General features: G+C 42.7%; 2 protein-coding genes across 6 annotated transcripts; both read left to right on the forward strand.

Moving 5' to 3' along the window:
• Positions 1-1,142: 1,142 nt before the first annotated feature.
• Positions 1,143-9,822, forward strand: LOC110486430 (casein kinase I). 2 transcript variants are annotated; one of them, XM_021558029.3, is made up of 11 exons: positions 1,143-1,393; positions 3,846-3,936; positions 4,162-4,272; positions 4,561-4,709; positions 5,106-5,334; positions 5,546-5,716; positions 5,882-6,030; positions 6,390-6,579; positions 6,978-7,117; positions 7,435-7,501; positions 7,630-9,822. In XM_021558029.3, the coding sequence occupies exons 2-10, from the start codon at positions 3,861-3,863 to the stop codon at positions 7,465-7,467; spliced, it is 1,248 nt and encodes a 415-aa protein (XP_021413704.3). In that variant the 5' UTR covers positions 1,143-1,393; positions 3,846-3,860; the 3' UTR covers positions 7,468-7,501; positions 7,630-9,822. The 2 variants fall into 2 exon arrangements, with proteins under 2 accessions (XP_021413704.3, XP_021413705.3); XM_021558030.3 differs by having other exon boundaries at positions 1,215-1,514.
• A 704-nt stretch (positions 9,823-10,526) lies between these two features.
• Positions 10,527-27,489, forward strand: LOC110486431 (transmembrane protein 184B). 4 transcript variants are annotated; one of them, XR_005035736.2, is made up of 11 exons: positions 10,562-11,045; positions 13,853-14,089; positions 16,198-16,363; positions 21,279-21,369; positions 21,579-21,654; positions 21,750-21,841; positions 22,212-22,381; positions 22,543-22,737; positions 23,196-23,222; positions 23,643-23,992; positions 24,967-27,489. XR_005035736.2 is itself a non-coding variant. In XM_021558031.3 (10 exons), exons 2-10 carry the CDS (start codon positions 13,853-13,855, stop codon positions 23,867-23,869), a joined length of 1,281 nt encoding a protein of 426 aa, XP_021413706.1. In that variant the 5' UTR covers positions 10,562-11,045; the 3' UTR covers positions 23,870-27,489. The 4 variants fall into 4 exon arrangements, 2 of the variants coding, with proteins under 2 accessions (XP_021413707.1, XP_021413706.1); XR_016485969.1 differs by lacking the exon at positions 23,196-23,222; XM_021558031.3 differs by having other exon boundaries at positions 23,643-27,489.
• Positions 27,490-27,975: the final 486 nt, after the last annotated feature.

Below are 27,975 nucleotides of genomic sequence, written 5' to 3' on the forward strand. Positions count from 1 at the left end.
TTGTTGGGCACCCCACCTTGCGAACAAAACATTTTGCAATGGGGCGGGGAGAAGATTTAGCAATTTCATAGCATTTCCTGCAATTCTACTAATTTTGCCATAGGGTGGAGAGAAATGTTTGTAGTTGAGTATGAGTGAGTGTGATTAACAAAATCAATGGGGAACCCCTGGTTGGTAATTTGACCATGATTATAAGTTTAGATGGCTGGCTAGACTAATTTACCAATCTAAAAATGTTTAGCTGATTAATTGGCCTAATTGAGTGACTAGTGATTATTTTATTTATTTTTTAACTAGAGAAGTCAGCTAAGAACAAATTCTTATTTTCAATGATGGCCTAGGAACAGTGGGTCAACTGCCTCGTTCAGGGGCAGAACGACAGATTTGTAACTTGTCAGCTCTGGGGTTTGAACTTGCAACCTTCCGGTTGCTAGTTCACCACTAGGCTACCCTGCCACCCCATAACAAGAAAAAAAACTTGATGCACAACCAAATTTGGAAATTGCACCCTGTGTGTTCTCCTATTCTGACTTTCAACATCAAGTTGAGACCCCAACTGGGTTCCACAAAAAGGGAGGCCTGCCAGTTTCCCATCACTGTGCAAAACCATCAGGGTCCAGAGGTACTTTATGGGGACCTCCGCTGTTCTTTCACTTCTGCTGCTTGTGTCCAAACTCCAGGGTGCAGAACCCTTTGGTAATGTGCATGAGGACTAATGTCTGGATGGAATCTTCACTATCTCTAAACCAGAACCATTGCTATTTGTTTTGATGGCTCTTGTCTTCACTCTATTATCCTTCAGAACAATGTTCATAAGAATCTAATCATCCTGCAAATACCTATTCTCTGAATAACTGAACAAAAGCCAACTCTCTATGGTCGTGTTTACACAAGCAGCCCAATTCTGATCTTCTTTACACTAATCTTTTCATATCAGCTCTTTTCAGTGCTGATCTGATTGGTCAAAAGACCAATAAGTGAGAGAAAAAATATCAGAATTGGGCTGTCTGTGTAAATGCAGCCTATTTCCACTAATTCTGTTGCATTTATTTTCTGAGGCTGCCTATTCCTCAAATGTGTAACATTTAAGAATGTCTACAGTTGTAGCTGTTCTATTTCTTTAAGGCAATCCGGGTGCTTCTGACATCATAGATGTTGTCAATGGTGCGTTGCAAATAACGAGAGGGGGAGACAGAACTCTGATAGAGACGGCCATTCGTATTGAAGCTTCACGGGGACTATCAACAGGGAGTACAACCGATGCAAAAGGAAAATTGGGGTATGAGAGCCACCAGAATCCGTTCCCATCCTTCGCTGCCCGGGGCCCAGTCTGACTGACATCTTTCGGATCAGCACCGCCACTGAACCACCTCTCGAATAAACCTAATATCGTGTGAGTAGTGTACTGGGGAACCGACGATACCAGGGGGGAAAGGGAACTTGATTCGACCGAACCGGAGTCTTGTATTCAGAGGGGGAGGGGCGAATAGATGGCTAGCACTGGAGAACATAGGGTAGGTACCCCGGTGTAAGGGTGCGGCTAGAATAAAGTCAAAATGTTACATGATCGTATACACTGTCAACTATTTGTGAAGCTTGAAGGCATTTAAAATGGTGTGAATGCCTGGTACATGGTTGAAGCGCAAGCGTATTCTCAGGCTACTTACTAGCTAGGCACAACCACTGCTGTATACGGTCAGTTGGTATTGTCACAGTAGCAACCTTTTGTTTGAAGTGTACGGTAGATGTTGTTGTTATTATTATTATTATTATTATTATTATTGTAACCAGTTCGACTTGAGTGATCGTGTCACAACTATTCAACCTAGTTGAGGTGCTTCCCTTTTGATTGTTACCAACGCAGCGACAGTTTTCTAAAAGGTGACGTAAGAAGATGTTTAGTTGGGTTGATGATACTCAAATCCGTAAAAGGATTTTGTCCATGCAAATGTTAAATTTAACGTTGCCGTACCTAGTTAATACATTAACACTAGGTGAAATAGACTGGCATTATGTAGACCTAGTTGTATTGTTTCTGAAAAAAGACAGCCTCTTTTCATGTGGTTGTGAAATCCTCCTAGCTTTTTGTTAAGACAGAATTCCTCTTAAAGAGAACGCATTGTAATTCTATGTAGGTTACAGGCCCACACTGATGAAATGATTCAAGTCAATAAATACTGTATGTAGTGTTTCATGGGAGTAGTGGTAATGGTTGAATATTGCAATACATGGTGCCGGAGTGTATGGTTTACACTGTAGTTACCAGGTCCTGATCGTTTCCTACCAAAAATATAAAGCCTGGCTCTGAACTGTGATCTGTTGATAAAACCTCTCACATGACCCAGTAGAATTAATCAACTGCTAAAATAATTATCACAAGTCCCATGTTACAAACTGAATAACCAGCGGTAGACCATTGCGATTTTCTGCACTGTGACAAACTATAGTTGACAGTATTCCATAGCTGAATGTCATGCCCGGGGGAGCAATGTGTGATATAAAGCAATGTCACTATTTCTGACAAAGCAATTCATATATGGTGTTTAATACATAGGCCCTGATTAATGTTAGGCCTGAGCTGGGTCTCTACAGTTAAAACCCTCATGTTGTAATGAAACCTAACCCTTTATGAACCCTAATCCATCTACTACCATCACATCTGTATTTCTGTCAGCTGATGCCTCTTCTGACAACACCACAGGCAATGGAGAGAACCTCATGCCCATTTTTTAAAAATAATTTCAGGAAAGGTATTTGGTTCCCCTTGGTAGTTTAAATATGCACAACTAGTCCTGTGCAATTGATGACTTTTTTCCATTCCCGAATTGGTATGTCCATTGCCCACAAAACTGAGGTTGACTGAGAATGCTTCTTCTCGTTCTTCCTCGTTCTGCTCTGGCGTGAGCTACTTCCATTTCCAAAGTATTATGTTGCGAGGAAGTAGACCCGTAATCATGGTGAGGTATAATGTGGTCAGTGTTGTAGGATGGCCTAGGCCTAATCATAGGAAAAACATGACAAGGTCATACACACAATGAAAAGCTCTATAGTAGTTTAGTAATGAGAACTGACTGAATCATGCTTCCCATCTGTATGTACTACATTGTCAACTGAGAGATAGAAGAAGCTTTTCTTAGGCCACCTAAATTGGTGTGGCACTCTATAAATTATGCTTCATATATCCTTCTCCAGGTCCAAGTCGTTTCTGGGCTTTGACACGCATACAGTCCACGCAGCAGCGCCTTTGCAGTGGCTGCAGAATATGGCGTGGTTGAGGGTGCTAAATAAATGATGATCCTGCTCCAGTGTCACGTGCAGTTTGGCTCAGAAGACTCGCTTCCTTCCCTCCCTCGTGTCTGACAATTTCTACTATCCAGGCCCCAGCTGACTCTGGGGAGCTCTCCCGGGCCCTTCCAGGGAGATATGTTGTTGCTCTTTCTCTTGTCTCTCTTTCAGGCCTCATCTTCCAAATTTCCCACTGTATTTCCCACTTTCTCTGTACCACCTCCTCAGCAGCCCTACAAATGTAATCATGTAGCCTATCGCTGGAATCCAGACATCTGTCTGCTAATCAACCCGCTCAAGCTACACACTTCATTTAGGTGTTTGCAGTTAATGGTCATCCTGTGTTGGAATGTGCAAAGTGATTGTAAGATGGCCTACCGCTGATTGGGGAAGTAATGTTCCATTAGTCAGTTTGCCTTCGATTCGAGGTCTAGTGGATTATGTTGTATTTGTATCATTTGTTTTAAATTAGCCTATGCTATGTAAAATATAAGACTGTGTGGTCAGGATTGCCTCGTAACATCTTGGCCTCTTCTCGTCTGTTTGTTCTGTGTCTATAGTGAACTGTCAACACCATGGATCTGAGAGTGGGGAACAAGTACCGACTGGGACGGAAAATAGGGAGTGGGTCCTTTGGAGACATTTACCTTGGTAAGTGGAAGTGCTCCATCTCCCTCTGTTGGCATTTCTCTTCTTCCTTGTCCTTTTCTCCATTTGCCTCTGTCTACTGGCCTAGTCCCCATATTGTATTTTTTCCTCCCCTTAGCCTTAGACTTTCCATTCCCTCTGTGTTCAACTGGAGTTTCTTTCCATGTTCACGGTTCCCAAGTTGTTCCTGAGTCTAGCCCTAATGTGTGTGTGCACGCACTTCCTCAGGTGCCAACATTGCCACGGGCGAGGAGGTGGCCATTAAGCTAGAATGTGTGAAGACCAAACACCCACAGCTGCACATCGAGAGCAAGTTCTACAAGATGATGCAGGGAGGAGGTGAGGAGAATGGGGGGGGGGTGACTGAGAAGGAACATTAGTAAATTCCTAGCAAATGCCATATTGACACATCTGAGTGTATTGGGATCAGTAAGTAGTGACTGAATCATAAATGGTCAAATGTACCCATTTTATTTCAGAAGTATCATGTTCACCAAAAACAATGTGTTGAGCACTGAAACACTCTTTTGCTGAAGTTGTTGTATGACATTAGTCATAAAGGATGTATGCGCATGTAACAATGGTTAGACGTACACTAAAAGCTAATTATTTGTGCCTGCCTGACAGTGGGGATTCCCTCGATAAAGTGGTGCGGGGCAGAGGGAGACTACAACGTCATGGTGATGGAGCTCCTGGGCCCCAGTCTGGAAGACCTCTTCAACTTCTGTTCCCGCAAGTTCAGCCTCAAAACGGTGCTACTGCTGGCAGACCAGATGGTACAGAAAGAACTCTTATGGTGTCATCTTTTCCCCTCAACGTTCATTGTACTGTTTGTCCTCTATACCCTTCACCTCTCTGTCTTCTGTCCTAACTTTGCTTCTGCTGCTGTGTCACCCTTTTCTCTTAACTTTGCTGTGTATTACTCTTCTATGGTCTTCGGCTCTCCTTTCTCTACTTCCTGTCCTCCTCATTGTTCTTCCTTTTGCTCAGATTTGTTCTGTTACTTATTGTTGCTGTTTTTACCAATGTTGTGCCCCCGAAAGGCATTGGCTGTTGGAGGGTTCAAATTACGGTTAGCTTACAGTAACGTTTCAAGGTTTTTACAGACTATGCCAGCAGAGCTTTGTTGTCTCGCTTTTCTTTTCTTCTGAATCCCCCTCTGTCCTCCCCAGATCAGTCGCATCGAGTACATTCACTCCAAGAACTTCATCCATCGCGACGTCAAGCCCGACAACTTCCTCATGGGGCTGGGGAAGAAGGGCAACCTGGTGTACATCATCGACTTTGGCCTGGCCAAGAAGTACAGAGACGCCCGCACACACCAGCACATCCCCTACAGGGAGAACAAGAACCTGACGGGCACTGCACGCTACGCGTCCATCAACACCCACCTGGGCATCGGTAAGGAACTTTTTAAATCACCACCTCCTGTTTGGCTGAAGTATCTAAATGTCTTCATGAATGTGATTTCATTTTACCCTCCAATGCTCATGCCTAGTGTTGAGATGTAGTGACTATTGTCCCCTTGTTCTTAGCTTACATATTTTGATACCACTCAATCCTGTCTATGTCCTAAATAGCAAATCATTCAAACCTGTCTACCGTTCTTCAGAGCAGTCTCGGCGTGACGACCTGGAGTCTCTGGGATATGTCCTCATGTACTTCAACCTGGGCTCTCTGCCCTGGCAAGGCCTCAAAGCCGCCACAAAGAGGCAGAAGTACGAACGCATCAGCGAGAAAAAGATGTCCACCCCCATCGAAGTGCTCTGCAAAGGATACCCCTGTAAGTGACTGCTAGTATCTGTCTGGGCTGTGACATTTGTATCAATGTGTGTGGACAACTATTTTCCTTCCCCATTGTGTTGTAACAAATGTTTGCATATACCATAGTCTCTCAATCCTGGGTTTTTGCTCACCCTTCCCTTTTATTGGCATTGCTTGTCTGCAGCCGAGTTCTCCACCTACCTGAATTTCTGCCGCTCGCTGCGCTTTGATGACAAGCCAGACTACTCATACCTTCGTCAGCTCTTCAGGAATCTGTTCCACAGACAAGGCTTCTCCTATGACTACGTATTCGACTGGAACATGCTCAAATTTGTGAGTTTGCCACACCAAAGCTCTTATTCTTTACCAGGAACTAAGTGCTACATTCTGTCTGTCTACACCAGGGCTCTCCAACCCTGTTCCTGGAGAGCTACTGTCCTGTAGGTTTTCACTCCAACCCTAATCTTGCACACCTGATTTCTAATAATTAGCTAGTTGATAAGCTGAATCCGGTTAGTTACAAGGGGTTGGAGCGAAAACCTACAGGAGGGTAGCTCTCCAAAAACAGGGTTGTAAAGCGGTGGTATGTATACACTATCCAGTGTTTCCACATAACCAGAATGATTCTGAAATATTTGGATGTAGTTCTATGTAGTTATGGGTTTGCTGAAACGTGTGTGGTCTCCTCTCAGGGTGCCAGTAGGACAGCAGAAGACAGTGAGAGGAGGGGAGCTGAAGAAAGGGACGAGCGTATCGTAGGAGGCCCTCGGGGATCCGCTGCACGGGGTCTCCCGCCAGGGCCAAACCCACCAGCCGCCAACAGAGTTAGGAATGGAGCTGAGCAGGCCATCTCTAACCCTGCATCACGGGTGCAGCAGTCTGGTGAGCACACACCTGTGCTCTTTTAACTAGAGCTATAGTTGAATGGAATAGAAACATTTAGGAAATGATCCAAAAAGGGCAGAGAGAGAGTGTGTGTGTCTAACACATTTCAGTTAATTACTATAGCTCCCTCCTTCTGCCAATCAGTGTAATTTTGTCATAGGGATCCGGCATTTACAAGACATTCATCCAAGTTTCGTCAAAATCGTCCCAGTGCTGTCAGAGATTGCGTGTGACTAATTTACGAATGAACGGAGACCAAGCCGCAGACCACTCCCCGATTTCATCGCTGGGGACAATGAAATAGCTTTTGATATAGATAAATACTTTTGTAAACACATTGACAGGAATGACAGTTATATTTCTAAACGGCCTCCCTTGTATTCTTCCTCTTTCAGGGAACACGTCGCCGCGGGCTATCTCTCGCGCTGAGCGTGAGCGGAAGGTGAGCATGCGGCTACACCGGGGAGCCCCCGCAAACGTGTCATCCTCTGACCTCACAGCCCGTCTTGACCAATCCCGAATTTCCACATCGCAGGTATGCTAACGCTACCCCATCATACGTCATCACAAACCCTAAAACCCAGGTGTCATGCACCTGAGCCCAACTCCAATGACCAACTTTTTGAGGGGGAATATCAACTAGAAAAATGTCCACCCTTCCAGAACAAGATTACATTTCTTGTCAAAGTTTCAGAGGACTTCTTATTAGTGTTTAGCTTCTATATTATGTAGCATGCAGTGGGTTGATTATTATTTTTATATTGTGCCAGATTTGAAGCACTCGTTCGCCCTCTCATTTGCACTCCAATTTTCTGAGTCATTTGTTCTCTCCACTCTTCTCTCTCTCTTCAGGTCAGCATGCCATTTGAGCACCTGGGGAAGTGAAACCTTCAGCGCCACATTCACTGGATCCTGACAGGTGAGGATGTCTCTTTCCCTAAGTTGACACACAGGACTTAAATGTACCTAGTTTGTCAGACAGATGATAAATGACAACAAAAAAACACTATCTACACATCTGACTAAATACGCAATCTTCCATTGCAGGGCTTCAAGAGATCCTTTGTCCCAATTTTGTTTCTTTTTGTGAATTTTTGCTAATTGGACAAATATGTGGATCTTGGAGGAAAGGACAGAGAATCATAAACTGATGAAAGGATGGCAGTTGGTCAAGGACTGCAGGAATTTCTCCCCTCCACCCTAACTTTGATGGGATAAACCTGGCCTGTAATAGTACGAGGATAAGATAGTGAATAACACCCTCCTCTCCACTGACCTATTTACCCCATGGTAGCTTGGATCATGCACCCCCTGCCACACACCTTTGTCCCTCCCCCACTATTCTCTGGGCGGCTGGCAGAGGTAGAAGACTGATTTGGGGGTTGAAAAAGCCAAGCAGGTGCTCCTTTGCCAAATATAGTTGCGGGCACAAACGCGTTCCAAGGAAAGGTCAACTCGAAATTTGGGCTTGTGTGGATTTAGCCATTTCTGTTACACTGCAAAGACCACACACACACACAAATGTAACCATGTATGTTTTAACCAGTTCATTTATAGAATAGTAAGGGGCTGTACTCCATTAGTATAATTTACTGTGAATATTTTGTGAATAGATCATATTCATTTGGTGGGGGTCCTGTTGAGGCTTGGGCAATTTTAGTTTCTTATTTGATGTTTTAATTCGAAAAGGAAAGGTACAGCTGAAGAGAAGGAATGGTGAGAGAGATGGGTGGGTGGTAGATGAAGCAATGAGAAAGAAAGAGCAAGTGATTATTAGCTGTAATGGTGTAGAAATAGTGTTGGGTTCTTTTCCGCTACTTTACCTCTTACTGAATTGCTAATTCTCTACTTTAGCCCTCTTTGGAACTGATGTTGCCCAAAAGCCAACACCTCACACAATGATTGAGGTAAACATGCATTTTCTACCCTTCTCCCGCTCTCATTTATTCACCATCTCATCCACACTTGTTTTTTTTAAATCCTCCCTTTTTACCCACTTAGGTCTCCTTTTTGATTTGTGTTCTTTGGTCATAATATTTGGTAGGTTGGTAAGGTCAAAGCAACCATGCTTATTTTAAGACTGCAACACTCTTAAGACATGGGAGAATCACAAGCCTATTGTATTTGACCAGAGACTGCGATGAACAAGTTGACAAATGATGATGGCTATGATTTTCATGATTGTTCTTAACGTCAACTTTTATTTTAATTATTTTCTTTTTGTTGGTCTGATGGGAATGGATGCACTCTGTACTTGACGGGGGGGGGGGGGGGGGGTGCATGAAGTGGAATGGCTTTTTAATATTTTTTTTTACTTCACTGTAAATATTTATTTTATTTCTGTGTAAAGCCAAAATGTGATTGGTTGTTTTTAAGGTGTAATGTAGAAAAATACATGTTAAATGCATAAATTGCGGCTGGGGATCAGAATTTTTGAAAATATTAAGTACTAAATTGGGAGGAATTTTAGAAACTTTTACATCGCCAACTGGTTTGTGTGTGTGTGTCGTCAGAAGTGTAGGTCTGGTGCATGGACTCTCAGAATTCCATAGGTCCCCTGTTAAGATCACAGAGCTGCTAGGGACAAACTGCAGGCTATACATTTCTCATGCCTCATTATTTGAGATTGTCCATCTCACTGTTATTTTTTTGAAACTCCATTTTGTTTCTCTTGTGTATGAGGAAACTCTTGAAGTATTGCACTTTGTTTTTCCTCTTTTTGTCCCGTTTATTTTATTCCCAGCAGTTTGTTCATAGCCTGTTGAGAATTTGTCACTACTCTCCCCATCACTCCACTCAAAGCCTTTCCTGGAGGCTGTCCATGTTCTCCACCAAGGACCTGATATAGGGCTGTCTACTTTTCCTTTAAAACAAAAAAGCACTCTTGAAAAAGGGGATGCTGACAGGGGTTGACGTCATCGGCGTCTTCTATTGCAAAATAAGAGGGCCCTGGATGTCATTTACCAGCACCCTTGATGTCATTGATGATAACTGGGACTCGGATGCAGTCACAGTGATGTCACAGATACTGGTAATGACCTGTGTTTGCGACATGTCCCTTTGGCAAGCCAGTGTGACACAGTGGCAATGTAACTACGGGGAGGGATAGCGCTGGTCAGGTTATGGGGAGTATACACTTTATGTATGTACTGATATCTTGTACAGTTCTTTAACACACTTTAACTTTATTTACAAACAGTATTTGTGTATATTTTATGACCTAATAAAAAATAAAACTTCCACACTTTTTAGTAATTTGTTGAAATGGCTCTATTCTACTTCAGTTCTGTGCACTTGTGTACTGTAGCTGTACTCTGCATTTGGGAAATTGCATGTTATTGTATCTAAAAGAGGACCATTTCAGGGGACTATGGAGGAGTGACTGGGTTTGAAATGCTTTTTTTCCAAATTCAAATTAAATTCTCAATACAGTAATGAGAAACATCTCAGTACATATTTTTCAATCTAAACATACAATCAAGTAAGTCACTACACTTGAATACATGAAGATGTGAGGAATAATCAACATTGTACATTTCATTTGCAGATACAAATTTTAAAAGGATCAGGGTTAACATTTGTGAAATTATGTAAGAAAATATTGTTCTCGTCATTGTCTAATTTTATAGATTTTAATAAATAAGTTCAATTCTTCTGGAACGGATATATTACTGAAATTGAATGGAAAAAAGCTTGGTTGCCCCTTGATTTGTATATCAAAGTGAAAGAAATTAACTTTAAAATGGGGAAACTATTATCCAAATGTTTTGTGACAAGTTATTTTGGAGCGAGCTAAGTAATTGCGTTTATTTCATTAAGACGTATGTATTTACAATAAAATGTGTCATATTATTCGAATGAAAACAAAGCTACTGAATGAATAAACTTCATACTACCTGGTAAATTCTTCATACACAAATATTAGAAATTTGGGTTTGGACAACACTGCAAGACCGACCAGCTGGCATGTACGAGCTCCATCATGGGAAAGTGGCTCAAGGAGAAGAAGCTACTGCGCCTGCGTGAAAGCAGGAACGGTGGAGGAGTTTCGCTACTGTAAAATCTTAGGGTAGTGAATCGCTAGGAGAGATACAGGGGAAGAACGTAGCCGAATTTACGAGCGTTCCCCGATAATGCTATTTTGAAATGATAGTGACCGAATAAAGTTTTTCTACATGAGATGGACAATTAGTACAGACAAAAGTTTATTTGCCTAGGCTTTGAAGAGTTTGCGAGCAGCTACCTAACTAGCTATGCTAACGTTAGCTAGCGAGCTAGATACAACTGTAAACATGGTTTAAATTGGTTGCTCACTTGACGTTATATTGCAGAAATTTTAATTGACTATGAATTATGTTATGAATGTGTGTCTGTCGTAGCTAATAACGTATTTAGGATACATTTATGCTTGGATTCAAACAGCCGCAGTGTGTACACAAATCAAACAACTGCAGCAGAGGCAGGTAAGCCACCGCTCGCGCTGTGTTTTTGTGTTCAGAATGGATGGAAAGAAACTGTTTCCAAACGAACGACGAATGTAGCTTTCGCTTTGATGACACAGCTGTAATTTCAGCTCCTGTTTTCACTTTGTTGTACAATGACAATTTTCATAATGAAACCATCCATAAAGAGGTTTTGGTTGCCTATTTTTCTCATATGAAAATGGGCAGCTGCTATTGTTTTAATGTTTTTTTATTGAAGTCTTTGCATGGAAATGATGTTGCTGTTCATTTATTCTCAGTACAACGCCCTATATTCTCCTTAGTATGTTATGCCTTTAGTATATCTGGAGAGGAAAACTGCAGAAATGTATCTCGTTTTATTTTGGCATCAATGTCAAAAAGCCTATGTTGCATGACTGATAGGATTTAGGTCAAAGTACAATATATGGTATGAAATACACCCTCCGGCTCAGTCAAGCAGGGATTGATGGAGTCTCCCCTGTCGTGTCTATATGAATTATGTGGTCTTTGAACCAAACGAAATGCACCAGACATGGCTCTCAATTACAACTGAACAGCAGTATACCTTATCAATATAACATGTTTTCTGGTTTTAGAAGCCATCAATATTGACCAATACTTTCATTCTTTACTACTGTCTCAACCCTTCCCCTTTTTCTTTAATACTTAAGCATTTGTGTCATGGGAAAATCACATTATAAACCGAATAGGCATTCATTCTCTAGGCCTATACAGAATAGGCCTTCGTATTGCTGATATTCAACCTCAATAGTCATCAGTCAATAGTCTATGCTTATCACGAACCAATAGTTACTTGAGAAACCCAACTTGAGGGAAACGAGTGTGACATTCAAATGTAACTGTCCCCTCAAAATTAAAGCATAAAGCAGGCTTCGTCCAGCAGCGTGAGTCACCCATGGCCATGGCCTGCCTATATTTAGCCATGCATATTAATTGAATCCCCATTTTTAAATTAGTAGTTTTATTCTGAATGATTAGGTTATTTGCCATCATTGGACTCCAGACTGATGCGTCTAGCAATCACATTACCTAGTGAGTATCACTAATGCCAAGATTGAGTACAAGGATGTGGAGTATCTACTGTCCATCTTTCTAATGGTCACTTAGCCTACAGTTTCCCATTAGAAAACTGATATCTGGCTACTCTGCAATACAGACCTAATGAGCAATCTGTTACCTTGCTCACTTTGAGAATTGATCATGTGCTGCTGACAGCTAAAAGACTCAAACCAACATCATAAATGTTTACAATTTTTCTGTCATTCAATAAATTCCTCTCATTAGCTATATGTCCCACTGGCACTGATATACCCAGTCTGTCCTTCAGTGTGCTCCATAGAGATTTATTTGGTGTATTTGTGGCTCTACTACGCTCGCACCTGCTCTCAAACCAGGAGGAGAGGAGAAGGAGAATTTGGGTCAGTGGGCCCTCAGCCCATGTCACACCAATTCGCTCTGTCTGACTGATTCACTCTGTCCCTGTGTTCTCTCTCAACTTCCAACTCCCTCTCCCTCACTCAGCATCCTTCTGGTTCCCCTCGCTCAGCTCCTCCTGGTTCCCCCCTCTCTCCCTCACTCAGCTCCTTCTGGTTCCCCTCTCTCTCCCTCACTCAGCTCCTTCTGGTTCCCCTATCTCTTCCTCACTCAGCTCCTTCTGGTTCCCCTCTCTCTCTCCCTCACTCAGTTCCTTCTGGTTCCCCTCTCTCTCTCTCCCTCACTCAGTTCCTTCTGGTTCCCCTCTCTCTCTCTCCCTCACTCAGTTCCTTCTGGTTCCCCTCTCTCTCTCTCCCTCACTCAGTTCCTTCTGGTTCCCCTCTCTCTCTCTCCCTCACTCAGTTTCTTCTGGTTCCCCTCTCTCTCTCCCTCACTCAGTTCCTTCTGGTTCCCCTCTCTCTCTCTCTCCCTCACTCAGCTCCTTCTGGTTCCCCTCTCTCTCCCTCACTCAGCTCCTTCTGGTTCCCCTCTCTCCCTCACTCAGTTCCTTCTGGTTCCCCTCTCTCTCCCTCACTCAGTTCCTTCTGGTTCCCCTCTCTCTCCCTCACTCAGTTCCTTCTGGTTCCCCTCTCTCTCCCTCACTCAGTTCCTTCTGGTTCCCCTCTCTCTCTCTTCCTCACTCAGCTCCTTCTGGTTCCCCCCTCTCTCTCTCTCCCTCACTCAGCTCCTCCTGGTTCCCCTCTCCCTCACTCAGCTCCTCCTGGTTCCCCTCTCCCTCACTCATCTCCTTCTGGTTCCCCCCTCTCTCCCTCATTCAGCTCCTTCTGGTTCCCCTCGCTCAGTTGCTTCTGATTCCCCTTTCTCTCCCTCACTCATCTCCTTCTGGTTCCCCCCTCTCTCCCTCACTCAGCTCCTTCTGGTTCCCCTCGCTCAGCTGCTTCTGATTCCCCTTTCTCTCCCTCACTCAGCTCGTTCTGGTTCCCCTTTCTCTTCCTCACTCAGCTCCTTCTGATCCCCCTCTCTCTTCCTCACTCAGCTCCTTCTGGTTCCCCTCTTTCTCTCTCCTCTCCATATCTTATTTAGATTTTCTCTGTCCACTAGGATGTTAGTTTCAGCTTCAATTGTTCAATTGAATAAAGTAGTAGGTTTTTATTGGTATGCCCGAGACAACCATCCATGTGTGATGTGTTCGATAACCTTGAAAGAAACTAGGGTATTGGTCCCTTGGGAGGCACACTGTTCCTTAATGGAGCTCTACCTTTTCTACATATTTAGCTACTTCTGTTAATGTGTGATTGTGAATATCCGGAAGACCCAAAAACCCACCATTTCCCCCTGTTGTCTCCCTCCAGATGATGGAGGAGCTGTGGAGACGTGGCATGCCCCTGTCAGATCGAATGGAAAATGACCCCCCAGCCGATATGGCCCCAGGGTCCACGACCACAGCGGCCCCGTCGGGCTCCAATGCCTCCTGGGTGCCAGACACCCCCCTGGTGACCCCTGAGGAACCATACTTCCTCATGACCTCCACTGCCCAGACCGTGTCAGGGTTCTTTGTCTGGACAGCCCTGCTAATAACCTGCCACCAGGTAAGGGGCTAGTGAACTCTTTCTCACACATACATACTAGAGGTCGACCGATTAATAGGAATGGCCGATTAATTAGGGCCGATTTCAAGTCTTCATAACAATGGGAAATCGGTATTTTTGGGCGGCAATTTATTTTTATTAATTTTTTTTACACCTTTTATTTAATCTTTATTTAACTTGGCAAGTCAGTTAAGAACACATTCTTATTTTCAATGACGGCCTAGGAACGGAGGGTTAACTGCCTCATTCAGGGGCAGAATGACATATTTTCACCTTGTCAGCTCGGGGGACCCAATCTTGCAACCTTACAGTCCAACGCAATAATGACCTGCCTCTCTTGTTGCACTCCACAAGGAGACTGCCTGTCCAAGGTAAGTTGCTAGCTAGCATTAAACTTATCTTATAAAAAACAATCAATCATAATCACTAGTTAACTACACATGGTTGATGATATTACTAGATATTATCTAGCGTGTCCTGTGTTGCATATAATCTGACTGAGCATACAAGTATCTAAGTATCTGACTGAGCGGTAGTAGGCAGAAGCAGGCGCATAAACATTAATTTAAACAGCACTTTCGTGCGTTTTGCCAGCAGCTCTTCGTTGTGCGTCAAGCATTGCGCTGTTTATGACTTCAAACCTATCAACTCCCGAGATGAGGCTGGTGTGACCGAAGTGAAATGGCTGGCTAGTTAGCGCGCGCTAATAGCGTTTCAAACTTCATTCGCTCTGAGCCTTGGGGTGGTTGTTTTGCTTGCTCTGCATGGGTAACGCTGCTTTGATGTGGTGGCTGTTGTGTTGCTGGTTTGAGCCCAGGGAGGAGCGAGGAGAGGGACCGAAGCTATACTGTTACACTGGCAATACTAAAGTGCCTATAAGAACATCCAATAGTCAAAGGTTAATGAAATACAAATGGTATAGAGGGAAATAGTCCCATAATAACTACAACCTAAAACTTCTTACCTGGGAATATTGAAGACTCATATTAAAAGGAACCACCAGCTTTCATATGTTCATGTTCTGAGCAAGGAACTGAAACGTTAGCTTTCTTACATAGCGCATATTGCACTTTTACGTTCTTCTCCAACACTTTGTTTTTGCGTTATTTAAACCAAATTGAACATGTTTCATTATCTACTTGAGGCGAAATTGATTTTATTGATGTATTATATTAAGTTAAAATAAGTGTTCATTCAGTATTGTTGTAATTGTCATTATTACAAATACATTTATTTTTAAATCGGCCGATTAATCGGTATCTGCTTTTTTTGGTCTTCCAATAATCAGTATCGGCGTTGAAAAATCATAATCGGTCGACCTCTAATACATACACACACACGCTCCTATGTTTTTCTGCATGCTGCATCTAACATATGCTTCAACTGTGTGTTCTTAAATCATATGTTAGTGTGGTCTCACTGCTGCATAAGATGGATGCCTAGTGCCTACAGTAGTAATCTCAGTATGAACAAATCAAATTGCAGATAGAAACTGCAGAAGCATATCAAGGCATCCCTTCAGATTCCTCACGCCTGCCAAGTCCAGGTTGATTATGCACTCTGAAACACCTCAGGCTGTTCAGCCATGATAAAGTAGTTGTGGCAGGTCTTCAAATATGTAGTCATGTTGCCTGCAGACCACTAACCTCCTGTAGGTTCAGAGCTACTGAAAGGCCCAGGTTAATGATTCCTCTCCATTGTGTGTTGCTGCAAAGGGTTAAAGGGTTAAAGATGAGCCGTCGCTCTGACAACAGGTGTACCTAGCTCTGCAGTGACATCAGAGAGCGGGGGCTGTTGCCTAGTAACAAAGCTGGGTACAGTGCTCTCTGTGTGCGAGCGCCCTACTGTTTGTTATTTTACCAAAGGTGTGTGTGCCCAGGTCAGGAAAGGTGATAGGTGTAGATTTGTGTAAGTGGAACCTGGGACAGGATGAATTAGACAAAAGGTACTGATGACAGAGCCTGCTCATCCAAATGGAAACACAACACAGCTCCACTCATCACACACACGCACGATGTCGACTGCTCTCCCCAGGATGTGGGCAGGACCATAAATCAGTCACTGAGCCCTAGTGAAAACACATTGATTTAATTTTCTCCCTTTGACAGATCTACATGCACCTGCGCTACTACAGCTCTCCCAATGAGCAGAGGCACATAGTTCGCATCCTCTTCATCGTTCCCATCTACGCCTTTGACTCGTGGCTCAGCCTCCTCTTCTTCACTAACGAAGAGTACTACGTCTACTTTGACACGGTCCGCGACTGCTACGAAGGTGAGAACCTTCCCACCCTGTCAATGGTGTATGACTCTTACCTGAATAGAATGCCTTGAGAAACATAAAATACATACAAGTACATACAAGTTTTAGAGAGAAGAGATACTGTGCTTGCAATTGGCATGGTGACTGGAGGAATATCCACGACAGCCGTTGCCAGAGAGTTGAATGTTCATTTCTCTACCATAAGCCGTCTCCTACGTTGTTTTAGGGAATTTAGCACTACGTCCAACCGGTCTCACAACCGCAGACCACGTGTGTGGGCGAGCGGTTTGCTGATGTAAACAGAGTGCTCCATGGCAGAGGAGGTGTTATTGTATGGGCAGGCATAAGCTATGGACAACAAACCCAATTGCATTTTATCGATGGCAATTTGAATGTACAGAGACACCGTGACGAGATCCTGGGGCCCATTGTTTTAAAGGTATCTGTAACCAACAGTCATAGCTTAGGGCCTAATTTATTTCAGTTGACTGATTTCCTTAAATGAACTCAGTAAAATCTTTGAAATTGTTGCGTGTTGTGTTTATATTTTTGTTCTTTATACATTCAAATAGAGCTGTGATCGACATGGTTTGTGGTCTGTTGCTCATCCTGCTTGTCTATGGTTTGATGTTGCAATGGAAGAATGTATTTGCGCTAAGCACAGGTGCATTCCATTGTTTGCAGTACACTGTTAAGGCCGAAACCTTTCTGCTGTGCTACTACATGTTCTGTGTTTTTTAAAGCAATATCACACATGTACGTTCTACTCCATCGGAGATGCACAAGTACTCAACACATTTTCTTCAATGATTGTGTTTTTGCATGTGCACTTGTTTTGTGTCCCGTAGCAGGAGTTGGAAACAAAATAATTTCACAATCCTTTTGTTCTGAATAGAACCATTGTTTTTTTTTCGTTCCATTCCACTTTTTCGACCTGCCAAATAAAGTTCTTAACCGGTTCGACCCCAAAAGATGACATGTTTATATCGTTCCTTTCTGTTCCTTTTTAAACCTCTGAAATAATATATATATATTTTTTACATCTAACTTTTTAGATTAAATTATTTTTTTTACATTAAATTACTTCACCAAGTGTGCAGTATGGATAGAGCAGCTTTCTATGGAACTGGCAAGCTATAGCTCAGTGAGTTGTTTACATGCGTGATGTAAAATACTAGTGTAGGACACAAGGTGCAACTGTGGGTGGTTAGAGACTTGGCTAGAAGCGCTGAGCATCTTGTGATGACATGCATTATCTGAATTAGACCCACAGAATTATAACAACGGAGGAGCGGCTGGAGGAACTTTTTTTTTCTTTGAACTTCAGAGTTGGCTTAGAGCTAGCTAACAAGCTTGTGTCTACTGAGCGGCACCAGAATGAAAAACACGTCTTACCTTTTTGTAGTTAATGTGAAATTGTGAAATGTGAATGTGAAATGTGAAATTTTATAACTATAGTATCCCTAACTAATAATTGAAGTTGATCCGTTCCTCTCTAATTAAAAAATCTTTCTCACAAAATTCTGAATCACACTTGTAACTTCAGTAGACTACAGCGATTCTTTGGAGGGGAGGGGCAAGTTGTCTACATGCACACTGGCAAACATCTTCAGCTGGCAGGCATTATGTGTGTGCCGACATGGCCATACTCATATTTGCATCCATAAATTGACAGTTGATAGTCGAATCGGATGATACTAGTGATCGGAAAAAACATAGAGGTTTTAATATGCTTAGGTATTTTGCCAACATCTACTTATCTCCCTGCACGTTTATAGACCAAATAAGTTGCAGATTAGGAGCGGTGTGCCTGTGTGTCTTCAATTTGTAGCGGGCAGACAAGTTTGCTATCAATCAGAATGCACGTCGGCATTTTTTATTTTACCTTTATTTAACTAACCAGGTTGGCCAGTTGAGAACAAGTTCTAATTTACAACTGCGACCTGGCCAAGATAAAGCAAAGCAGTGCGACAAAAACAACAAAGTTACACATAAAAGTACAGTCAATAACACAATAGAAAAATCTATGTACAGTGTGTGCAAATGTAGAAGATTAGGGAGATAAGGCAATAAATAGGCCATATAGGCGAAGTAATTACAATTTAGCATTAACACAGGAGTGATAGATGTGCAGATGATGATGTGCAAGTAGAGATACTGGGTTGCAAAAGAGCAAGATAAATAACAATATGGGGATGAGGTAGTTGGGTGTGCTATTTACAGATTGGTTGTGTACAGGTACAGTGATCGGTAAGCTGCTCTGACAGCTGATGCTTAAAGTTAGAGAGGGAGATATAACTCCATTTAATATTTTTCCCTACCCTCTTATTAGATATTATGCACATTGATAGCTTGATACCAAACGCCTTTGCCATTTGATTTATCATAGTAGCAGGCTAACAGGAGGCAGCAGCAGTCTGAATGATCAGACCGAAACAGAGAAGTGAAAGTGATCGGGTGAAATTATGAAGCAAGTGCACAAAGAAATACAGCTTCACTCTATCCAATCAGAGTAGCAGGATCAATGTACAGCCCATCCTTTTCTTTACACACAGGCAAACTGACCATTTAAGTTATTTAGACCATCTCACTTGACTGACATGAGGAAGATAATTACAAAAAATACTCTGATCAAGTCGTTTCCCAAAAATTGCCCATATCTGTTACAATACTCGTTTTGTCCGACTACTCGGCACACCTCTAGCAGGACGACACTGGAAGAAGTTTCTGATTGACAGAGGGAGGGCTTTGCATAGGCGCTTTGTTTATTTTGTGGGACTTAAAAAAAAAAAAATGTAAATGCCCGGAACATTATTAACCGGTCCCCATGCTTTTAAAGTAATGGTTCTGTTCCGGAGAAGAATAGATCACTTTCGTTCCTGGTTCTGATTTTGTTCATAGAAAAATGTAGTTATTTTACTGTTTTTAGTTCTGTTCTCTGAACCGGTTCCAGCCCCTGGTCCGTAGTATCGAGTGTGTGGGAATCTGTTCTGTGCCTAGTGACAGATGGCCTTTGCGATCTCTCTGCCTTTACGAGAGTGGCCATCTTTGTTCTCTTGTTGTTTCCAAGGCCTGCTGGGATTGCTGGGGAGGGGAAGCCTGTTCCCTAGCAACAGTATGCAAACGACTGAAGCCTTGAAGAGTTTTAGAAACCACTCACTTATGAACAGATAAATTGTCTGTCTGTTCTGTATCAGCCAGCTGTATCTCAACAGAAGTAACATCAACAGAAATTGGCATTAGCATTTTGTTACAGTGGTTACATAATACAGACAGGTGTGCCACTTGCTTACCGGACTCTGCCATCAGATTATTCCTGACAACTCTATTGTACGTACAATGTACAACCCTATGTCTGTGGGGAAAAGGGGACCTCAGTGCGAAGGTGTGCTCAATGCATGAACGAGTGCTTTGCGCTGCACATTTTGTCTACCTTGTGTCAAAGAGAGTTCTGAGTCTACGATGCGTGAGAGAATGCTGTGTGTGTGTGTACTGTACGATGTGTGTGAGTGCTTGGAGCGCATGGATTGACGGCAGGGGAGCGGACAGCTCAGCCAGGCTACACACAGTGGTCTCTCCCTGCCAGCACACCGCACGGGCAGCAGCTGTGGCCCCAGGGCTCCACACTGCTAAATATAGAGGGCCCCAGTGCTGTCAAAGTTACTCACTCTCACTCACTCACTCACTCACACACACACACACACACACACACACACACACACACACACACACACTCACACACAGATGTTGTGTATTTATACATGCATGCTTGCAAACATTCGAATAGCAGGAGTCAATACTGTAAGGATGCCACTGGGATTCCCATTATTGTCTGCTCAGACCTCAATGCAGCTATGTGTGAAAATACAATATACAAGGAAATCAAATGGAATAGGCAGGGGTCTTTTATGGCTGGAGTTTCCCATGCCAGAAAAGAGACAGAACAGGAGAAAGAGCAGCAAAGCTTCAGGATTGATTCGTCCTGTAGTTGCTTCACCACCCTCAAATTAGCATGTCCTGAACACCTGGAACAGCAGCTGAAACCACATTCTTCCCAGTCAATGACACCAATAACAGTGTTCATAGTCAAAGGAGAGACAGATGTCCTAGTGCCTCTTCTGCCCCGATGAACTGGAAGTGATTCAGTCTGACGAGAGGATTTTCTCTCAACTCTCCGTCTGTCCCAAGGAGTTGGGACCCACAACTGTGCTCTGTTAATTTGAAACAATTTATTTAATTTCCAAATCAATTGAAATCTCTATGAACCATTCAAATCTCTTAGCTAAATAATTTATGCTAATGAGTGGATTCAAATAAACAGGCGCGTAATTAGATTATACCAGTACTGTACATGTGTTGTTAAATAGGATGGTAACTGAATAGTTTTGGACTAAACATTCAGCTGGATGGATATCAATATTTGGTCATCTCTGGAAAACCCGTTGTCTCACACACACACACACATACACACAGTGGGGGAGGGTAGCTTTGTGTGCACACAGGGGGACAGAGCGATGTTGATCCAAGCTAGAATGGAGGGCGGTTTAGCCAGAGGCCATTGGGGACAATGACTGTCTCATCTTGTTTTGCTTTCTGCACTGGCCCATGCACTGACACAGCACATCAGCATTCTGCTCGTGGGAAATAGGGACCAAGGCCTTAATACTGTAGAGAGGAACATGGCCAATGCCTCTAGATAGAACATGTTTACTTCGGTGTGTGTTAGTGTTCTTTCTCGTAAATGTTTCTGGGTTCTCAAGGGGAGGCCCAGAGTCCAAACAGACCAAATACACACAGACAGACAGATTGATTTTTGGAAATGAAAGCTTAACCGAAAGACTGCTGGAGTTACATAGAGGCAACTACCCCCATATTCTCTCAACTCTCTGACACTGCTTACATGTGTTTTTGTGTGTTTACTCTGTAGCATTTGTGATCTACAACTTCCTCAGCCTGTGTTATGAGTACCTTGGAGGGGAGAGCGCCATCATGGCTGAGATCAGAGGAAAGCCCATTGAGTGAGTCTTTCTCTATTATCACTCTTTGTCCTCTCTTATAAAAATTTTAAAAAGACAATTCATGTACAATCCAATAATGTCATTCAAACATCCCACAACTGCAGAATAGTCATGTGTATCAATACTTTATTGTATGGTTTGAACCTCTTCATGCCATTTGGATCTTGAGATCACAGACTACCAAATGCTTGTGTCTTGGCTGTCTACAGGTCCAGCTGTGTGTACGGCACCTGCTGTCTCTGGGGAAGGACTTACTCCATTGGGTTTCTCCGATTCTGCAAACAGGTATAGTGAAAGCCTTCTTCTCACACATTATTTGTGAGAAACCCTTACATATGAACACAGAGTTGTTACAGCACTACATATTCTCTCTCTCTCAGGCCACTCTACAGTTCTGTGTGGTGAAGCCTCTGATGGCCATGATCACAGTCATCCTGCAGGCCTTTGGGAAGTACAGAGATGGAGACTTCAAGTACGTAGGGCTATGGGACACTCACTCATTCTACTCTAGACTATATCAGAGTATTTGCTTAACCTGTGTTGACCTCAAAAGTTAATTGTTTCAAAAGCCACAGAGGATTCATGTTTGTCTATAATATCTTTACTTGTCTGTACTTTTCTGCATGAACAGTTTAAATGTTATTTGTTTGTTCTCACAGGTGTTTTTTTACATTTGCACTATTCTGGCTGTAAATCTGTTTTCATCAATGTCAGGGTTGTAGTTGTCAAGCATCTCAGAGTAGGAATTATATTACTTCATCTCTAAGACAAGACTGTGCTAAGACATTCCTATGTGTTGACACTGTTCTGATTGCTGGCTGTGCCTCTCTCTCTCTCTCCAGTGTGGCCAGTGGGTACCTGTATGTGACCATCATCTATAACTTCTCTGTCAGCCTGTCTCTCTACGCCCTCTTCCTCTTCTACTTCGCCACCCGCAACCTGCTGGTCCCCTACAGCCCCATGCTCAAGTTCCTCATGGTCAAGTCTGTCATCTTCCTCTCTTTCTGGCAGGGTAAGGAAACGTCTCGATCGACACACACACGCAATGTATCATAGATAATGCTGCATCCAAGTGTGCTGACCCTCTCTTCCAGATAATACACACAATGTGATTTGACAGTACTCTGATCCTCCTTCCTCGATTTCTCTCTCCCTCTCTCTCTGGGGGATAAGGTATGCTGCTGGCCATCCTGGAGAAGTGTGGAGCCATCCCTAAAATCAACTCTCCTGAAGTGTCAGTTGGGGAGGGCACGGTCGCCGCCGGCTACCAGAACTTTATCATCTGCATTGAGATGTTCTTTGCCGCTGTGGCCCTGCGCCACGCCTTCACCTACAAGGTCTACATGGACAAGAGGCTGGACTCCTACGGTAAGGATACAGAGGGAGGGACTATCCATGCAGTTTAGAGAGAGAACTGTTTAAGTAAAAAGAAATCAAGTCATCACTAGCATATTAGTGTGTCCCTGACTAAATGACACAAGCAGTTGCTTATGTTTCTGGAACTGTGTTCAATGAGGATTCAGGACACTGGTTCTCCATGGTTGCTCTTCAAGTCTATTTCAGTGACTTTGTTCCACTGACCTGCTCTGTCTGTCTCTAAATGTTTCATCCTCTCTTTTATTCTCCCTCTCCTCTCCCTCGGTTTTTTACTCAATTTTTATTTTGTTGAATCCCTTTTTCTCCTCATTTATCTTCCATCTCTTCCTTATTCTCCTGTTCTGTTCTCTCGCCCTTCTCTTTTTTTATTGTTCAATATTCATCCTTTTATATTTTCTTATGTCCCTCCTCTCTCTCTTTATCTGTCTCTCTTTGTGCTGCACTATAAGGGTCCTTTCCTATTTTTGGACAGTACGGTAGGTCTACCACTAGCTCAGCTGTGTTTGGCTTCTCACTGCCACAGTACTTTCTGGTTGTCTCCATTTCTGTGATGTGCTCATATTTTGTTATTCTATTATTTATTAACTGTTTCTGAGATATAGAGTTTAATTTTGTACAAACAATTTATTTTGAGCATCCTCAGTGCTGTCATACATTTGTATTGCCATTGTTGTACAGTATGTGCTGCTTTTATCAATGTATTATTTTGTGGTGTGTATGAGTTCTCCACTTGCAATGCACTAGGAGCTCCACTGGCTGTTTCTGTCTGTTTGGTTCAGTAGTATTATGTGATCCTCCACTTTGTTTACTCATGGCATTCAGGTTGCTCACTGTAGGGTTCCACTCTTTCTTCCATTATCCCTCATCCTCCCTTTATTTCCATCCTCTCCCGGCAGGTCGCTGCGCCCCAATGAAGAGCATCTCCAGCAGTCTGAAGGAGACCATGAACCCCGGAGACATGGTGCAGGACGCCATCCACAACTTCTCCCCGGCCTACCAGCAGTACACACAGCAGTCCACCCTTGAGCAGCGCGGAGGGGCGCCAGTGTCCCGCAGCCACAGCAACCTCAGCACCCGCGACAACGAGAAGACCCTGCTGCTCAGCTCCGACGATGAGTTCTGAGCCCCCCTACACACCGACCGGTGGTACTACTGGGAGGTGGAGACGGGAGGGGCTTTATGGACTCTACTATAGTGCCGTACCAAATCGACAGGCTTGAGTCCTTTGGCTGATCCACTTCATTGCGTACGTGAACATAGTACTCATATTCCTCAGTCTATATTGACAATACAAGCAACGTACTACATAGGGGTCCATTGCCACATACCCCTGCCAATATGGATCAATACAGATACACACACTCGTGCATAGACCATTCCCAGGTGTCTGCAGGCTGTGTTTTAACACTACAAAAGGCCTACCACACAGAAAAACACTCACCAACCTGTATGCCATTGACATGAGTACCATTGAAATATTGTCAATTATACAGCATCCCCCTCACCCTCCTGCCAGCTCTGCCTCTTGCTGAAATGTTGCCAAATAGAGTGAGATCCCGCTTGGTCAGCAGGACCCTCTCTAACTTAAGATTTCAGAGTGACTTGGATAAGACACTAAGGGATCCTGAAATCACTGTATATTTTGATGTTTATTGACCTGATGGTGTTCTTCTCATTTTAAACAAATCTATTATGAAGGGAGGTTATTGTATGATGTGTGTTAGTGTGTTGGCATGAACAGGAAGGTACAGTGAGGATAATATAATTGAGGGGTCATTTGGGGTGTCTCCCGGAATGTTATGGTTGTTGTTGACGACGTATTGAGGGAACAGCTGTTGACAGAGGTTTGGTGCGGATTTCAGATGAAAGAGGAACGGGCTTCTTAGCAGAGCTGGACCCGGCCGCAGCAGACAGGATTAGAATCCCGTAATTGGGGCATTATGTGCGGCACAGATCAGGCATGTTTTACCATTACGTTGGTCTAATGGTCATATCGCGCCAAACTGCGCATGTGCAGAACGCCTAATTTAAAGGATGTCTTTTGATAGTTTTTGGACAAAAATGAAAACTTGTCAGTTTGTCACTTTCACGAGGTTGGAGTAATAACATGTTCAACTACTTAAGACATTGGCTCAAATCTAGGTTGTGTCTTTAGATTGAGAAAATAAACAACTAATTTCACTGTTCTCATCTCAAACCTCAGCCTGGTCTGTTTCGCAGGTGTTCCTGGAAGACTTCAATGTTGCACCTCTGGATTTAGAAACTCGGTGAAGTTGTCAAGGATATGGGGACCATGCAATTCTTCCCCCTGGTGGCAAGAGGCAGAGAGATTTCCAGCCCAGCCTCTGGGAGGAGCCTGTTGAGCAGAAATAGTTTATTTGAATACATAGGCAAGGCTTGGCTATCTTCAGCATTGATATACATCAGTTATGCCTGAATATACCTGCTTTCTTCATCATGGCTGTTTTCTTGTCTTGTTAGGGTTGCTATGTTGCTGCTCAGTGTCACTAGCCTCCTCATTGATTTTCTTCCTTTGAGGTCTTTTTGCTGAAGACAACACACAAACAGATCATTTTGAAACGTTTTACTCAAAAAAATCCCAAACTGCAGTTTTACAAAAAATGTAAATAGGAACAACCCATATTTGAATACCTGAGTGAAGTGTTTTTCTACAGTGGGGGTTCTTAAACGTTTATCTTGAAACCCAAATTAGACATTTTACCGTCCTTCCTCTAACGACCCAAATTAAGAAGAAATAGTGTGTTATTGTAGATGTATTCTCATAACTCGCGACCTACCTCTCACGTGCCCAGGGTCCACTTCGGGATAAAAAACCCTGGTCTACAGGGTCCAATAAATACAGTACCAGTCAAAAGTTTGGACACCTACTCATTCCAGGGTTTTTCTTTATTTTTACTATTTTCTACATTGTAGAATAATAGTGAAGACATCAAAACTATGAAATAACACATATGGAATCAAGTAGTTACCAAAAAAAAGTTAAACAAATCAAAATATAGCCACCCTTTGCCATGACAGCTTTGCACACTTGTCATTCTCTCAACCAGCTTCATGAGGTAGTCACCTGGAATGCATGATTTATATTTTATATTTCTCAAAGTAGCCACCTTTTGCCTCGATGACAGCTTTGCACACTCTTGGCATTCTCTCAACCAGCTTCACCTGGAATGCTTGAAGGATTTCCCACATGCTGAGCACTTGGCTGCTTTTCCTTCAGTTTGCGGTCCAACTCATCCCAAACTATCTCAATTGGTTTGAGGTCGGGTGATTGTGGAGGCCAGGTCATCTGATGCAGCACTCCATCACTCTCCTTCTTGGTCAATTAGCCCTTACACAGCCTGGAGATGTGTTGGGTCATTGTCCTGTTAAAAAACAAATGATAGTCCCACTAAGTGCAAACCAGATGGGATGGCGTATCGCTGTGGTAGCCATGCTGGTTAAGTGTGCCTTGAATTCTAAATAAATCACAGTGTCACCAGCAAAGCACCCCCACACCATGCGTCACGGTTGGAACCACACATACGGAGATCAATCCATTCACCTGCTCTGCGTCTCACAAAGATACGTCGGTTGGAACCAAAAAATCTCCAATTTGGAGTCATCAGAGCCAAAGTACAGATTTCCACCAGTCTAATGTCGTGTTTCTTGGCCCAAGCAAGTCTTATTATTTGTGTCTTTAGTATTGGTTTCTTTGCAGCAAATCGACCATGAAGGCCTAATTCACACAGTCTCCTCTGAACAGTCGAGTTTGATGTGTCTGTTACATTTATTTGGGCTGCAATTTCTGAGGCTGGTAACTCCAATGAACTTATCTTCTGCAACAGAGTTAACTCTTGGTTTTCCTTTCCTGTGGCGGTTCTCATGAGAGGTTTTTGCGACTGCACTTGAAGAAACTTTCAAAGTTCTTGAAATTTTCTGGATTGGCTGACCTTCATGTCTTAAAGTAATGATGGACTGTCGTTTCTCTTTGCTTATTCAAGCTGTTTTTGCCATAATATGGACTTGGTCTTTTACCAAATATCTTCTGTATACCACCCATACCTTGTCACAACACAACTGATTGGCTCAAACGCATTAAAGAAAGAAATAAAATTACACAAATTAACAAGGCACACCTGTTAATTGAAATGCATTCCAGGTGACTACCTCATGAAGCTGGTTGAGAGAATGCCAAGAGTGTGCAAAGCTGTCAAGGCAAAGGGTGGCTATATTTTGATTTGTTTAACAGTTTTTTGGTTACTACGTGATTCCGTATGTGTTATTTCATTAGTTTTGATGTCTTCGCTATTATTACACAATGTAGAAAATAGTAAAAGTAATGATAAACCCTGGAATGAGTAGGTGTGTTCAAACTTGACTGGTACTGTAAATTTCATAGGTTTTAATGTTAAGTATAGGCTACATACACTTAAGTGATTGTTTTAATGATGTGCCCTATGCTGGGTCTTTTGATTCAAATGAATATATTATTCCTGAAAAGACAGGATATTGTATATAAAGTTGAACTAGATCATGGAATATGTTTATTGGTGGGTATAATAATGATAAAGCACAGAATGCTTACTTCTGTATCGTCTTTGCTCCATATTCCTTATATTATTTTGTTTCATACTTTTGTGTTCATTTGTATATTGGTATTATTCTGCTTTAAAGATTCTGATGCAATGTGTTGTCTTTGTGGTGTTTAAACAACTGCAGAATAAAAAGACAGATCAAATTGAATATTTTAATTTGGTAATTTAGTGTGTGTTGAGTGAGAGGAGAGTCAGTGGGATTGATTGACATTGCATTTGTTCATTTTTAGGTTGGCTGCATAAAAAGCTTAAAGTACCACTTTTTGGAGCTGGTCACTTCCCTATACAGAGAAGCTACAGTCTTCTGGTTCAGAGATGTATGATGCTACCAGGCAATATAGTTGTTCTGTTTAGACGCCAAGTTGTGTCACGTGCACAAGTACAGTGAAATGCCTTTCTTGCCAGCTCTAAACCCAACAATGCGGTAATCAGTATCCATGTAGTACTAAAAATAACAGGGTAGAACAAAAACACGAGAAATAGAAATAAGAACACGATAAAGTAAGAAACTATATACAGGGTCAGTGCCAATACCATATTTACAATATACAGGGATACTGTAGTGATAGAGGTAGATATTGTATGCACAGGGGTACCGTGACTAGGCATCAATCAGTATGTATGATAAACAGAG

This window comes from Oncorhynchus mykiss, chromosome 13, assembly GCF_057628025.1.
Source record: "Oncorhynchus mykiss isolate SJ-2025 chromosome 13, ASM5762802v1, whole genome shotgun sequence".
NCBI lineage: Eukaryota > Metazoa > Chordata > Actinopteri > Salmoniformes > Salmonidae > Oncorhynchus > Oncorhynchus mykiss.